Genomic DNA, 16,908 nt, shown 5'->3' with positions numbered 1-16,908 from the left:
ACACAGTTGCTGATAAATGGGATTCAGTTCAGGAAGTCTTCTTAAAGTTAGAAAAGAGAAAAAATTATGGAAACACAAAGAATATTTAAAAAGCTTAGTTATACAGATACTAAATAAAGCTTCAGAAAATGCTTTTGGAGATTTGGGGGACTAGCTTTTCTCCTACTATTTACAGTGTTTGTTAGTGTTCTCTGTATGTGTATGTTGGTGTTCAGGGTTTTTGCTTTATAAACTTTTCATACAATTACTTACACATGAATGTGCTATTTAATGTACACATCAATTCTGTGAGACTGAGAAGACAATAAGACATAGTAAGTCCAGTTCAATTTAGATTACCAACTGAACTACTGCCTATGTAGCGCATGCCCTGGGCTGTGTCTCGCTCCCCTACCTTAATTGTGGCTGCCTCAGTTCCTCAGGATCATTCTTTCTTTGAGTTCCATTGTTTTCCTGGGGAGCTCCTGGAGCAACATCCATAGTTACTGACTCCTGAAACAAAAGGCATCATAAATCAGTGGTGAAAGCTTATATGAAACTGTCATTGCTAGGTGCTGTTGAGTTCATTCCAACTCATAGAGACCCTCTATAGAGCTTCTGAGGAGCGGCTGGTGGGTTTGAAAAGCAGTCCAGTGCTTATCCTACAGCCCAACACCAGGACTGTGTACACATAGGCAAAATGAGAACTCATTTAGCATTGGAGAGAATGAAAAATCTTGGGGAGGTATAACTCCACTTATAATAGTCCTTAAGTTCAGATTTAGAAGGTGAGGATTCGCTTGCAAGTAGATTAATGCTTGGCAAAAAAAGTCTTATTAGGTTTTATCCCAGATTCTCATCCACAAATCTCTCCGCTTAGAAATTTAAAGGTTTAACACCAATTTTGCTTTCTTCTTGTGGAGACCCATGGATTTCTAGGACCTACTCTGTTGTGCACAGGGTCGCTATGAGTTGGTACTGACTTGATGGCACCGAATAACAACATCAACAACTCTGACCTTCCCTTACTCAACCTTCCCTCATAACATTCCTTTTTCTTACACGTCCAATTTATTAATGCTCAGTCTCTCACTTTAAGAGTGCACTCCTATTCAATACTACCATTTGTTGTTGTTGTTAAGTGCTGTCGAGACGGTACTCATAGCGACCCTGCATAGTTTCCGAGGAGCACCTGGTGAGTTTGGATCACCAACCTTGAGGTTCAAATCAACCTTGTATCTATCGCTTATTCTACAGCACTATAGCAGGATTCCAATAGCTCTGCCTTATATGACTTCTCAGATCAAAATATGCTAAATACTGTCTTCGTTTCAGAGTCTTACAGCCTCAGTCATCAATGCTTCCCACTCCATTGATTTCTCTCCCACCATCTCACTGATCTTTGTCTTCTAACCCCTTCACGCTGTACTTTTTTATTCTTACATTTCAATTACTGTTCTCTTCTCTCCCACTTGCCTCCATCACATCAAATTCATCTTCAGCCTGACCCTTCTTCAAAGCTGCGCCACATGCTTTAGCACTTGCACACAATTCCGTAACACTTTCCCCAGTCTTTCATCTCTTACCGCCTGCAGCTCTTGAACTTGTTTTTCCAAAACTGCACAGTGATTTAAAAGGTCACTGTAATGCTGCTGGTTCTCACGGAGACTCTGACTGGTATCACTGAGCTGAATCGAAAGGGTATTTTTCTCTTCAAGTAGCTGAGAGAACTGAAACCAAGAGGAGAGAAGTACCATTTGACAGAACTTTTTTATAAAAAACATGGATTTGGCTAACTGGCCTGAGTTCTAAAGATCAAATTGTTTGATGAAGGACTCTTATTTCACCAATAACGACTATAGCACTCTCTGTTCTTTGAAAATAAGACAATTCCAAATGTTTTCAACTGAGAAAGGAAAATCATTCTAGCAGAGTAGCAGTAAACTTTTTTTTATATGTTTCACAGTATGTTAATTGAAAAACCAGGAAGCAAGTCATCTAATAGGATAGCCTATCCCAGGTATTTCAGAGGAGGCAGGCAGTAACCTGGGTCCAAGTTTAAGTTACTAATTAATGACTATAGTTATCAGAGCTCAATATGGCTGGGGACAGAGCTGTCACCTAAAAATTCATCTAACATCATTACTGAGGCCTCAATGCCATAGAATTACAAATCACCAACAGAGTAGAATAAACAGATACTTGAATTCATGGTAGGAGAGAGAAACAATATATACTAACAGGCCTATGTACACATAAGAAACTATATTGGAAGCATCGACTCACAGGTGCATGAATGAATGATACATAGTCTAAACTCAGTCTTTCCTTGAACACATTCAATGGTGAAGAATGGTGAAGACAGGTGAAGACACAACACAGGGAGGCATGTAAGGACTAAAGGGGATGGAGGTAAACAGTGATAGAATCACAACTTTGGAGCAACAGGGTTCTGTGTGTAGACACATGGACAGATACAGGCTGAATGGGGTGCATGGGTGGAAGAGTGGGATACATAAATGACACATTGTAGTAGGCAAATCTGCTGCACAGGACCTTTTTATTGTGTTCAAGAGCAAAGATATCAATTTGAGGACTAAAGTGTGCTTGACCCAAGCCACGGTCTTTTCAACAGTCTCATATGCATCTGAAATATGGACAATGAATAGGGAAGAATGGAAGAATTGAAGCATTTGAGTTATGGTGCTGGAGAAGAAAACTGAGGGTACCATGAACTGCCAGAACAACAAACAAATCTGTGTTAGATGAAGTACAGCAAGAATGCTCCTTAGCAGCAAAGGATTATAGGCCCATGGACTCAGAAAAGCAGTGTGCCTGTGGGCAGGAGGCTGGTTTGCAAAATGTGCCCTCCGGACATTTCAACAAATATATATTTTCAGTGTGACATATTTGTATCGAAAAAAAGATAACAGAGGTAAATACTGTTAACTGAAGGGGACTGTAATCATTACAATGATTTCTAGAATGTAAAACTGATGATCTGCCCTGTAAACCTTCACTCAATTCACAACAAAAGCTTAAAAAAAAAGAAGAAGAATGCTCTTTAGAAGTCAGGATAGTGAGACATCGTCTCTCTTACTTCAGGCATAATATGAGGCGGGACCAGTCCCTGGAATAGGATGTTATGCTTGGTAAAGTACAGGGTCAGCAGTGGGGTCAACTGGAACAACTGTGAGGATGGCACAGAAATGGGCAGTGCTTCATTGTGTTGTGTATAGGGTCACTGTGAATTGAAGCCCGCTCCATGTCACCTAACCTAACCTAAAAACATGTGTCAGGAGTTGAGCTTTACTGAAGTTAACTTCAGACTGACCTAATACTCCCTTAGGCAAGTTACTTATTATCTCTGGGCCTTAACACCTCTGTGAAAAGAACCTGCTGAACTTTACCATTTTGGGAAGAACTCATGAGCAAATTGTGTACACATTACCTTAAATTTCTGGACATTCAGAGCTCTCCCCACAGCTGCACTTTGAATTCCAGAGTCTGACTGATTTCTTAAGTCCCTTTTAGGTGTAACATGAACTACATACTTAGATTTCATTAAAAAGGGCAGAGCTAGGAGAGGTACCAATGGAAAATATTTTGCCTACTGAGAGAGTAAGAGGAGGCCACTGATTCCTAAAGGGGCCACTGAAGAAGCAACCAAAGAATTGAGGAGAAGTGAAGACAAAGAAAGCACTCAATAAGAGTTTTCTTTAATGTTGTCTTGTAACTGTGCCCTAACACCAGATGTCAGAGTGGTTCTTCCTCTAGAAGAACCTTCCACTCCAGCATGTTTTCCGGAAGTGTCTAGAGTGGTACAGCTGAAGTCTGTTAAAAAGAAAACTTCACAAAGTGAAGAAGTCTACAAATGGAGTGGAATGAAGAGCAGATGTCTTAGCCCCAGTCCCTGTAATGGAATCATACATATAAAGTTTCCCTGCTTTTCCTAAGACTTTTACCTGTTGCACACTGGTGTGAATATACACAGGAGCTTGTTGTAGAATTTGTGGGGAGTTTCCTCGACCTGACTTACTAAGTGGTGCAGATGGAGAACAATGCTGGGGAGGCTAACTTTCCAAAGGAGTTGGTTTTTACTCCTATAGTATGGATTTCTCCATATAATTTCCAAAAGCTCTTGAAGGGCCAAGAAAAGGAGCATCCCTGTGTTTGGTGTTTTGGAGAAAGCAAGTCGTTATGAAATCGATAAATGATCCATACCTTAAGGCATGCTACAACTGGAGCGTAGCTGTCATCACTTTTTCCTTACCTTCTTGTCTCCAGTCATGAACAGGAAATTGAGTTCTAGTCTAGTAGTGACACTTACCTTGCCGTTCAGTTGCTGAATTCGTAATTCCTTTTGGTGCATTTCCTTTAAACTGTCATTGAGCTGGGTCTTGAGAAGTTCTGTCTCATAAACTAGGTTTTGTGACCCATCTAAGGAAGGAGGTATCTCTGGAGATGCCTGCCAGGATACAAGCATTGGTGAAGTTCTCTGTTAAGATTTATCATGCTTACTTCTTTCTCTGGACAAACCCTGTCTACCCCACAGGAAGTCATTAGATGGCTTGTCTAACAGTGACAGGTGGGCACTTGCAGGGTAACTGCTTCCTGTGAGGAGCAATTAGCATTGAGATCACTCACCTGTCTTTGGTATTGTACTGGGAGGTTCTGCATCTGAGAGGAAGAAGTCCTCAGCTCCCTAATAAGGTTCTGCAGATGACTGAGTTGCTGATCTTTGTCTGAGATAGCCATAAGGTACTGCTCCTTCATCTTTCTTTCATGCACTTCCCAAGAACTCTTTTCCATTCTACAAAAACAAACAAACAGAAAATAAACTCAGGGGAAAATATACTTGTAAGGCCAATATGGACAATCCCATATACAAAACAATTCCATATGCAAAGCACAGTGATTCTATAGAATAAGGACTGGAGTGTGAACCATAAGGTTGGTGGTTCAATTCCACCAGATGCTCCATGGAAGACAGATGAAGCTTTCTGCTCCTACAAAAGGTTTTAAGCCTCATAAATCCTATACAAGGTCATTATGAGTCAAAACCAACTCCAGGGTATATCATTCTCATTATGGGCAAAATGGTTAGAGTAAAGAAAATATGTCATCAGAGTGGTACTTATAAGAGGACTTGAAAACGTTCATGGGACAATGGGATTGAAAGAGAATGGAAGTTTTCAATGAACTTTTGGAAGCCCTTCATATGATACAAACAGAGCTGAGCAGTAAGAGGATGGATCCAAAGACAAAAAATTCAACTGGCAGGACTGGGTAGTGGCAATCCATACTGGGACTGGCAGTATTTCATGGAAAAGCTGACATTTGGGCTGAACCCTGAATAAGTGAGAAGGGTGGGTTTCTCTCATAGATTGAATTGCTGTTGTTGATGTTGTTGTTGTTAAATGCTGCAGAGTCAGTTCCAACTCATAGTTACCCTGTATAGGGTTTATAAGGAACAGCTGGTGGCCTCGAACCTCTGAAGTTGCAATTAGCAGTCCAGTGCTTATTCTACAGAGCCATACCAGAATTGAATATGTCCCTCACATATGTGTCAATTTAGCTGAGCCATGATTCTCCATGGTTTGGGACTTATGTAATGATATAATCATTCCCCATGATTTGATGTGATGTGATCTCCCCATCAGTTGTAAGAGGATTAGGGTGGGATGCAACAGGCTAACTCAGGTCACAGCCCTTATCCATGTAAGGAGAATGTCCCTGGGATGTGACCTGCATCCCTTTTTAATTTTACAAGAGATTGGAAAAAAAAAAAAAAAATGTGGGGGAGAGAGAAAGAAGCAAGCAGAGAAAGGGCCTCACTACCACTAAGAAAGAGGAGCTGGGAGCAGAACATGTCTTTGGACCCAGAGTCCCTGAATTGTGAGCCTCCTTGACCTAGAAGGAGATTGATGCCAAGACACGTGGAGAGCTCCACCAGATGCTGAGCCCACAGATGTTGAAAGGAGAAAGAGAACTTACCCATAGATGTTGAAAGGAGAAAGAATGCCTCCCTTTAGTGCCAAAGGCCTGGAATAGTCCCACCGGCCTCCTAAACTGTGAGATAAGCCATCGATTTGTAATTCTATTGTTGTTGTTGTTGTTGTTGTTAAGTGCCATCGAGTCAGTTCCGACCCATAGCGACCCTATATAGAGTTTCCTAGGCTGTAAATCTTTATGGGAGCAGAAAGCCTCATCTTTCTCCCGTGCAGTGGCTGGTAGTTTTGAACTGCTGACCTTGTGGTTCGCAGCCTGATTAGTAACCACTATGCTACCAGAGCTCTTTCTATTAGAGTTGCACTATATAACTAAGATAGGTCTTATAAGGACAGCATTCTAGATTGAGGGAACAAACTAAGCAAAAATCACAAGAATGAAAGTATATGGTAAATTTTAGAATTATTGTAGTGTACATATAGAGTAGGAACTCTGGTAGAATAGTGGTTTCGAATCGGGCTGCGAACCTTAAGGTCAGCAGTTCGAAACTACCAGCTGTTATGTGGGAGAAAGAGGAGGCTTTCTGTTCCCGTAAAGATTTACAGCCTTGGTAACTCTGTACAGGTCACTATGAGTTGGAACCAACTCCACAGCACATAACCACCACCACTATGTATAGAGTGGATATGGTTGAAATTGCGTGGAGAGGAATGAGACAGATCATATGTGGCATCAAATACCATGCTAAAAAAGGCTTAGTCTGTAAGCAATGGGAAACAATGTCAATTTTTCAGAAGGGCAGTGCCTTGACTCAGTATACGCACCATGGTTATGAGAATGAAGTTCTACTGTCTGAAGGATCTAGGTGACTTGCTGCCTCTATCATAGAGCAAAGTGTAGGACTCTGAGTAAAAGTTACTTATGTTCCCTGAACCTTAACAGTAAAATGGGAATTACTAGTTTTGAGAATTACTGTGAAAATCAAGTATATGTCATGCAACAAACAGAGCCTAGCACTTGGTAAGCATTCAATAAATCAGCTGCTTTTATTTCGAGTTATTTATTCCTTGAATTTAGTAAAGGGAATGGCTTCTATTTGATCCCAGCTAATTTCCGTTTGAACTATCAAAAACTGCCTCTGCTATTATTTAGTCAGCTCTCTGATAGTGTAGTGGTTACAAGTCAGGCTGCTAACCTCATGGTCAGCAGTTCGAAACCACCAGCAGTTCCGCAGGAGAAAGATGAGGCTTTCTGCTCCCATAAAGATTTATAGCCTCGGAAACTCTATGCAGGGTCGCAATGAGTCGGAACCGACTCCACAGCACATAACCCCCCCCCCCCCACCACCACCACTTCTCCTTACGCTATACAACTCAGGTGGAAACCAGCATCTCTTCACTTTTAACAGCACCAATGTCTCTAATTTTCTGAAAATTACAAAGCTGCTTGAATTACCTCTTATTTTTTTGTCTTTTGAGCTGAAGAGTTGTTGTTTGTAAGTGCTGTCAAGTCTGGTCCCTTTGTCTCTAATTGATACATACCCATTATGACATAAACTGTTCTGCTCAGATGTGTCTTGGGTTACAATCACAGTTACCTGATTTTTTTCAAATATGCAGAATTAAATCTTGGAAACTAAGTTTTTATTATAAGGCTACAATATGCAAAAGGCACAGAGATGCATCTAAAATACCTGCTTTGAAATATTTGTCTCTGTGAGACAACTAAAAAAAAGTGAAAGAAAACAAGAAAAAGTGGGTGTAAGGTAGTGCATGAGAAAGATCATCACTGGACTGCGAGCCACAGTATCAGCAGTTCATACCCACCAGATATTCCTGGGGAAACCCTATACAGGGTTGTTATGAGTTAGAATTGACTCGATGGAACTTAACAACAAAACACAAGTAGCTATGGAATTTAAGGAGACCCTCAATGGAGATTGGGACCTAAAGGACAAACCCAATTACTGAAGGGGAGCCGGCCAGAAGGAAAATTATATCTTATTTATCCTTTAAAATAAGAAAGCACAGGAACCAAAGTAGAAGGTAAACCAGTAGCCGCAGGTGGAAGAGAAATGTCACGACATAAATCCAGGCGCTCCTTATAAACCAACAACAAGGTCTACAGAATCATGAAGATGATGTTCCAGTGTCTTCATGTTTGAAGAGCAAAAGGCAGGGATTCTTAAAGATAGTCAGATAAAGGAGCTGGTCCTAAAATCAGTGAAATCAAATCTATGTCTTTATTTTTTTTTTCCTTCTAAAAGTGAAACAAAATGTTCCCTTTTCTTCTTGTAATGCACTCACACCCACCTAATATACAATTTGACGTGTCTTCAAAGTGGCTAAAATGTGAAAGATGAAGACAGGCCAGGAGAAAGGGAGACAATGAGGAGAGGGAAACAATCAACAGACACAATGTGATTCTTTTCTTCGTCTCTTTCCTTTTCTCATCCCTAAAGTTCAATAGCATCTATGAGGGAAGTATCCTTTTAGATTGCACTTTGAGGAAAATTTAAAAGGGAACAGGTAGTAGAAGGAAATTAAGTCTTTACAGCTTTTCTTAGGTTTACACTGAACACAATATTTTGTAGCTCCAAGTGATCTGGACATAATATGAAAAACATCAAAGTGATACTCCAATGTGGTCCCATTCATCTTTGTTGTTATTATCGTTGTTAAGTGCTGTCAAGTCAATTCCGACTCATAGCGACCCTGTATAGCGTTTCCAAGAAAAGGTTGGAGAATTTGAACTGCAACCTTGTAGTTCAAACCAACCTTGTGGTCCAGTGCCCTAAATTCATTGGTAAGTATTAATGTGTATCTGCAAGGAAGACACACTGGGCATCTAATCTCTTAATGGTGAATTGAGATTCTAGCAGAATAAAGTTTAAGTAGTTATTTCTAGGGCAGGGGATGAATGGGGGCATGATGATGAGGTTGAAATGGAACAATTAATTTTTTTCTCTTGAGGTTCAATTCCTGAAAGAAGTAAAAGAAATTTGTACTGGGAGAAAAAAATCCCAGTTTTAACTCTGCAGTCTTTAGTATTTGGTCAATAATAATAATGTGTTCTTGTGCGATTTGGGGAAGTTGTCAACTCCAGGAAATGAGCTTCGTATGTTTTTACTTTTAGAAAATTCATAAGATGCTAAATATAAAAAAAAAAATTGATGTAATTTTACTTTATAAACTTTAATAGATTCTAAAAAGCATTCTTTTCTATAAACTTTAAGGTTTATTTTGAAATATATATGCTAGTGAAGTGAATACCACCACCCATCTGTTAGTACGACATACTGTGGTGGCTTGTGTGCCGATGGAATGCTGAAATCTATGCCGCTTCCAAAACCAGTAGAGTCATTTATGGTGCAGAGCTCCCAGATTAAGAAACATAAGAAATGCCTACTGACCTACTTTCAAAAATTGCCAATGAAACCGCTATGGATCACAGCAGGAACCTTCATGAGGAGTACACAGGATGTCACTGTACAAGTTTTGCAACTTCCAGTGAATCTAATTATTCAAAATAAGAAGCTAAAAAAAGGAAATGAAGAGGGGTGAAAGGAGATTTTACTGTACCTAAGCTGATGCAGCTCCTGTTGCCAGGCGAGGTTTTCCTGCCTGCACTCTTCTTGCATAATCTGAAAGGTTTTTGTTTTATCTTGATATTCCTGAAGTTGAGCCTTCAGTGGACGCAACTCAGTGATCTCCTGGGTCATCTGTAAGTATTGCTGCTGCAGATTCTTCAATTCCTTCAGCTTTAAGCAAAAGAAAAAGGTGATTTATCATCTCATTTACCCAGCCATCAGTACTTAGCAGCTCCCTGTGTGTTGTTAAGTGCTGTCAAGTCAGTTCTGACTCATAGTGACCAAATATAGGGTTTCAAAGGAATGACTGGTGGTTAGCAGTCCAGTGTTTATCCTATAGTGCCAAACCAGGACTCCAATTCTCTGCTAAGTACAGTAAATCCCTGGGTTACATACATCCAAACATCCAACTTATAAACACTGACTTACAGACAACTCCATGTTGAATTTGGAATGTTAAGTAAATTTCCCTCACTCTGAAATGACTGAATCAACTACTGGTGGTGGTGGTGGTTGTGTGCAGTGGAGTTTGTGTGAACCAACCCCTACCTGTATTAAATCTTCACTCTCATCACCTTCACTTGCTGCACATACAGTTTTTTAATCACTGAAAACGTGTCCAGCCTTTTCTTGCTCCAAAATAAGGCTAAATAAAAACTGTATGCACCTATCCAGCTTACCTACAAAGCTGACTTCAAGACACACTTAGGAAGGCATCTCATTTGTAATCCAGGGACTGCATGCAAACCACACAGCACAACAGACTATCAGCCTTGAAGAGTCCATTGACACGTCACTTCAAACTGGTGAAAAATCACCCTATGGCGCTCTGTATGGGCCTAATCATTCCTCCAACTTTTGCCCCTGCTCCCTACATCTGAGGCCCTAAACTGGCTTTAGATCTACAATTCTGACATAAACTAGACTTAAGATACCTACAGCTTCTTTGTGGGTGGTTACTCCCCAGAACCAGAAGTGTAAAGATAGATTGGCCTTCTGTTTAGACATATACCCTGACCCTGGTTAAGCTTCCAAACTTGCTTGTGTGGATATGAACTTTAACTCTAGTGTAGCTGATGTTAATTATAAAGAAGACAGAGGTTAAGAGCACATAGACCTTCTGCCATTTTATGACCTTACGCATGTTCCTCATATCCTCTATGATGTAATTTCCCTCATTTATAAAATGAAGAAAATTATAGTATCTCTCTCATCAGAGTATAAGAATGAGAAAGTGACTGTACTTCACATATAGTAAACTTTCAATAGAGCTAGTAATGATGATAATGATGATACTTTCGTTTAATTTGAAAATTGCCTACCTACATACATCCCAGGTATACCTTCAAACACTTTACCCCAATATAATAAGAAATAATAGCAAGATATCTGGACAAATGGAAAGGGAACGGCTAGAACACACATCTCTCTCACTCACTCCAGAAACATCACTAAAGCCACAAGAAAGGCATTATTTTCTAAACATAAAACACAAGAGCAAGGAAAACACAGAGTCAGCAACAACAAAATTTTAGAAGCAGATGAATAAGTGGTAATTGACTTAACAGATCTAAGAAAGCTGGATCTTAAGCTGACAGTAAGGAAAGCCAAAAACCAATTGGACTTACTCTGAAGAATCTTCAAAAGGCCCAGGAATTAACCGCAACAGGTACAGCTGGAAAAGATGGTGATGGAAGTGGGAGGAGGTAGCTGAAATGAGGAGGATTAGATGAAAGCTGCTTAAGAAATGGAAGCATCCCTAGATCTTCACCTTAGCTCCACACTTATTATCATCCCAAGAACAGCTAGTTTTATGATTTTATTCTCTGGAGAAGGTAGAAGACAGGTGTCTCTGGAATATGGAACAGCAGGCTCAGATCAAGCTAAGGCTATGTTCCAAAACAAGGGTGACCAAGTGAATAAATTTATGCTTTTGCCTATTCATCTTATAGAATTCTGAACATAGGCTTTTATCTTCCAGACAAGAAATGAGACCTCTTCTCTGGAGAATCTCACCAGTCCAGATAAACTAAACATACCAACAAGGGCACTACCAAGTTCAGTAAGATCACACTGAAATGAAACAGTTGGCAAGTCCTGTCCAGAAGCTTTTTAGAATCTACCTTAAACATGAACAGAAAATTATGGATTAATTCTCAACTGAAGAATGACTAATATCAAAGACAGAGATCCAGAGATTAAGTCAGAGATTCCAACACTAGCAGGGGAAAGAATTTTCTCAAAGATTTGAGACAATATTAGAAATTAGACACATTATCACAGAAATAAAAAACTATAAAGAAAAAAACGCAATATACAAAAACTCCAAAAAACAAAACTATCACTATCTTTGGACAGATAAGTGAGAAAAATATCGGTTAGACAAGGTAAGAAAGAGGTCCTTAGAAATTAAAAACATGAAAGCAAAAATGACAATTTCAATGGAGGAATCTTAAGATGAAATGAGAAAATCTCCATGAGATATAGCAAAAAGAATAGAAAAGGTAAGTTAGAGAACCAATTCAGAAGATTTTATATTTATGTAAGATTTTCAGAAAAAAAGACAACAAACAAAAAGGATGGGGAAAATGATTTTTTCATCTAGTTCAGTTCCGGGCAAATTTAGCTGACAATGGTTGCTGCTGTTGATTCAGTATATAGCTGCTGGTGTTGACTCTAGCCCAATTGGGGTTAAAGAGAGGATGGCTGTGGTTGGGCTATATGGCTAAAGTTGCTTCTCCTAGATGGGGGCCTCACTTCCTTCAGCTACCTGTGCCAAGATAGGCTAAAAATAATTTACGAAATAATTTTTAAAATTTCCCCCAAAAATCATATATGACTTCAAAGGAAGAGTCAGCAGGATGAATAAAAATAGACTGACCCCAAAATACATTATAGTGACATTTCAGAACATATAGGGAAAAAGATTAAAAATGAGAGTGAGTCAAAAAGTATTGCTGCTAGGGTTCCAGTTCATACATGTACAGGTTTATTCCAAACAAAATGTGCTTAAACACGTTTCTGTGATCGCTGGATGGCTGAAGACAAGTTTGTTCAGTTATACACTTATTTTAGTCTTATTCGGGTACCTTCAAAAAAAAGAGAATACTTTTTGTATCAGGAGAAAAAGATATTTTGAGGTCTGGGCTGATATCAAATTTTTAACAAAACTCAAGTGGACATCTTTCCAAACCACTACAGTCTTGCAATAAGTTTACAGTAATGCTGCCCTCCCCCCACCTCCATAAAATAACAGTTTTTAGACAGGTCAAGCGTTCAAAGGAAGGTTAGAAAGACCTCAAAGATGAACCAAGGTAACTGTAATGGCACAAAGCGTATAATTTGTTGATGATCTGTTCTGCAAACCTTCATTAAATTAACAATAACATTAAAAAACAAAACAAAACAAATTGTTGTTGTTATGTGCCGTGGAGTCGGTTCTAACTCACAGCGACCCTGTACAGGGTTTCCGAGGTTGTAAAACTTTACGGGAGCAGAAAGCCTCATCTTTCTCCCGTGGAATGGCTGGTAGTTTCGAACTATCGAACTGCTTGCTGACCGAGAGACTGGCAACCCGATTCGTAAACACTACGCTACACATACACACCAAAAATTATGAACGAAGAGAAGGAAGCTCATAAACCTCTGCAAATGAAGAAACTGGCTAAAGTCCAGAAACTGGTGGGAGAAGACCATAGAATTAGCACTGCTGCAATAGCTGCTTAAGTTGGAAACTTGCCTGGTTTGGCATTTTCAATTGCCAGTGAACATCGTGGCTTCAGCAAAGCTTTTGGCTGGGGGAGTATCAAAAGCATTGCGCAAAGATCATCTAGCTCAAAGAGCTTATCTTTCCACCAGTCTTTTAAGAAAGACTGAAGTTAATGAACATGATTTTATGGAATGAATTGTAACCAGGAATGAGTAATGGATTTATCAAATAAGATACAGAGAGTAAGTTCTGATCAAAACAGTGGCTTCCGAGGGGATCTGATAGGCCAGTTCAATTCAAGGCAGGGAGGTCAGCTCAGTGGATCGGTGATGTTTTTCGACATTCTAAAAGTGTAATCTTGATCAATATTCTCAAAGAATGAAGTGACCATGGGGACTTAATTAGGAACACATTTTAAGAAAATGGAAATTTGCATTGGTGAGAAAAAGGCCAGGAGAATTGCACTGAGGAATGTCCCGCCCCCAATCATAATGTACCTGTTCATTCTTCAAGAGGAGCAAGGGTTTGTCATGTGAAAATTTCATTGGGAAACCTTACCCCATCTACCCTATAACCCTGACCTTGTCCTTATATACTTATTTTTGCCTTCCAAACTAAAAAAAAAACAAAACATTTAAAAGGAACATTATTTGATGCCCTTTTGGATGCTAAGGAGTCCTGGTGTGGCGCTGTGGGTTAATGCACCAGACTACACAGTCTTTTGAACTGCACGGTCAGTAGTTCAAGCTCTGCAGCTGCTCCTCAGAAATCATATACAGGGTCACTATGGGATGGAACCGACTCGACAGCACTTAACAACAAGGACACTAAGGGGAATGAGGTGGCTCCATACGATAAGCACTGGACTATGAACCACAAGATCTGGGTTTCAGCCCACCAGCCACTCCAAGGGAAAAAGATGAGGCTTTCTGCTCCCATGAAGATTTAAAGCTATATGGGGTCCCTAATGTGTCAGAAGCAACTCGATGACACTTAACAACAACAGAATGATAAAACTTCCATTTTGACATGGTGTAAATTCAAGAACATTGAATTCTTTGGGGGAAGGGCTAAACAGATGGAAACACCACCTTCAGAAATGTATAGACCTAGACGGAGGTTATATTGAGAAACAAGAGTTTTACATTTTGATCATTTTGATTAATAAAGGTTTCTATGATTTTGTTGTAATATTCTTTTACTTACATGCCTATTATTGTAAAAGTGGGGAGGGAAAGAAAGTGAGGGTGGGAGGAAAAAAGAAAAAAAAAGAGCATATACACACTCAGTAACTACAGAAGTTTCAGATTTCTGAATCACAATTTTAGTTAAAAGGCAAGAAACCAGTGTCATCATCACAGTTTTGAGGAGAAATTAATTTCAACCTGGAATTCTATAACCAGAAAAACTGTCAAGCAAATGTGAGAAACACAAACATACTTTTCAATAAATCTGTCTACTGTTTATCTTGTATTGGAAGCAATTGGATGATTTATTCCACCAAAACAATGGCAGAAAACCAAAAAGGGAAAGACATGGAACAAAAAAACAGGAGGTCCAAAACAGGAGAGAGATGAAGGTAAGCTCTATAATAGTGCTGAAGAAAAAATTCTCTCAGATAAAAACTGTGTCCGAGGAGTACAAAGCAAATAGTCCAAGGTAGGATCATTTTCTTCATGAAGATGAAATTAATAGAGCATCTGATGTGAAACACCTCATTATTAAGAGGTCTTGAAGCACACTTACTGATGAAGATCAAAGACTACACAGGCTTCATTATAGATTACACGTTAATATAAAGAAAACAAAAATACTCACAACTGAACCAATAAAGTAACATCATGACAAATGGAGAAAATACTGAAATTATTAGGGATTTCATTTTACTTGGATATACACTCAACACATGGAAACAGCAGTCAAGAATTCAAACAGTATATTTCACTGGGCAAATCTTCTGCAAAAGACCTCTTGAAAATGTTAAAAAGCAAAAATATCACCCAGAGAACAAACAAGATGGCAGATCGGGTGGAAGTGCATTAAGGAGCTCCATCAGCAACAACACCGAATACAGGAGCAAGCAGGCTCAGGGTATGGTCCCAGAATTCTGAACCACATATGAAGGAATATTTAGAAGGTTGGAAGGCTTACAGTTAGGGGAATTTGTAGCAGAAGCAAGAAATCCATTGCTTTCTAATTCAAGACACTCAGCTGCTCCAGGAGCCACCATCTTTGGTGAGACCAAGCGGGGGAAAGATCAGAGAAGCCACGGAGGCCTGACAGAACCGCGGAGATAAAGGTGTGGACATTCTTTTCTTTTGGTATCTGTTCATTGGTCCCTTGCTTTCTGCGCCCCTCCATTCTGGTGACTACAGGGGTGCCTGAGCTAGTAGACACCCCAGCCCCACCCTCGGAGGGTTCTACTACGCATGCGCACAGATCTCCTCGAAATTTAAAGAGACAGTTCCCACTTAAAACCAAATGGCCACAGCCGGCCCTGAACTGTTTATAACTAGAAAAAAGGCCTGAACAGGGATTGTGGAGTGGGACAAGCAGACAAAAAGGAAACAGGCCAAAAATTAAATCTTAAGTTATGTTACAACGAACAACAGTGGCATCTTGAAATTTCTTAAGAAGAAGAGTGAAAAGGGAAGCCCATTTCCTGATCACATCTATCTAGGCAATCAGAAAGCATACAAAATAGCAAAATACATACCCATCTAAGTATTAAGGCCACAGATAACCCCTGACGATGCCCAAAAAACAGAAGCGATGACCATAAATGCACATGTCCAGAAATGAGATAAAGTGACTGAGGCAGATAAGCTGGAAGTAGACCTACACTCCATACTGGAAGATGGGCAGGCTTTGGAAATGCCTGAGAAGGAATTCAGAAAAATGATTCTAAAATGCATCAAAACACTATACAATGGAGTTGAGAAAAATAAGGAAGAAGCCAGGAAAGCACTGCAAGAACAATCAAATAACATAGAGCATTGAAAACAATTAAAAACCTACACAAAGAGGTTCAAATGATTAATAATAGAATATCAGAAATGGACAATACACTGAAAGGGCAAAGGAGTAGAATTGAAGAGACAGAAGCCAGAACTAGTGAGCTAGAAGATAAATCTCTCAATACTACTAAGATAGAGGAACAAACACAAAAAAGGATAAAAAAATCTGAATAAGGCCTAAGATTAAAGTTGGACAACATGAAGAGGAATAACTTAAGAACTAATGGTATTACAGAACAGGAACAATCACACAAGTCCACAGAGGAGATAGCTGAAGAGCTTCTGGAAGAAAATTTTCCTAATATCATGAAAAGTGAAAAGATAAGCATATGAGAAGCTGAACGAACCCCAGGATGGATAGACCCTAAAAGACAATCACCAAGATATATAATAATCAAGCTCTCAAAAATCAAAGATAAGGACAGGATCTTGAAAGCAGCTAGGGTAAAGAGAAATATAACATACAAAGATAAACAAATCAGATTAAGCTCGGATTTCTCAAAAAACAAAAAACAAAAAACAAAAAAAAACCATGCAGGCAAGAAGGCAATGGGGAGACATATGTAAAACCCTGAAAGAAAAAAACTGCCACCCAAGAATCCTCTACCCAGCAAAGCTGTCAATCAAATATGATGGTGTAATCAAAACATTCCAGGATAAAC

General features: G+C 39.4%; 1 protein-coding gene across 1 annotated transcript in view; it reads right to left on the bottom strand.

Annotated features, from left to right (window-relative positions):
* Positions 1-16,908, bottom strand: part of GOLGB1 (golgin B1) — a gene marked incomplete at its 5' end in the record, with an annotated part of 115,439 nt that overhangs the window by 4,595 nt on the left and 93,936 nt on the right. The window contains 5 exons of the mRNA XM_006864196.1: positions 395-492; positions 1,566-1,709; positions 4,310-4,447; positions 4,627-4,792; positions 9,513-9,691. Coding sequence (XP_006864258.1) covers positions 395-492; positions 1,566-1,709; positions 4,310-4,447; positions 4,627-4,792; positions 9,513-9,691 — 725 coding nt within the window. The remainder of the gene's footprint in view (positions 1-394; positions 493-1,565; positions 1,710-4,309; positions 4,448-4,626; positions 4,793-9,512; positions 9,692-16,908) is intronic.

Source organism: Chrysochloris asiatica, unplaced genomic scaffold (assembly GCF_000296735.1).
Source record: "Chrysochloris asiatica unplaced genomic scaffold, ChrAsi1.0 scaffold00061, whole genome shotgun sequence".
Taxonomy (NCBI): domain Eukaryota; kingdom Metazoa; phylum Chordata; class Mammalia; order Afrosoricida; family Chrysochloridae; genus Chrysochloris; species Chrysochloris asiatica.
Note: the sequence above shows the minus strand (reverse complement) of the source record. Positions and strands in the feature narration are given on the sequence as shown.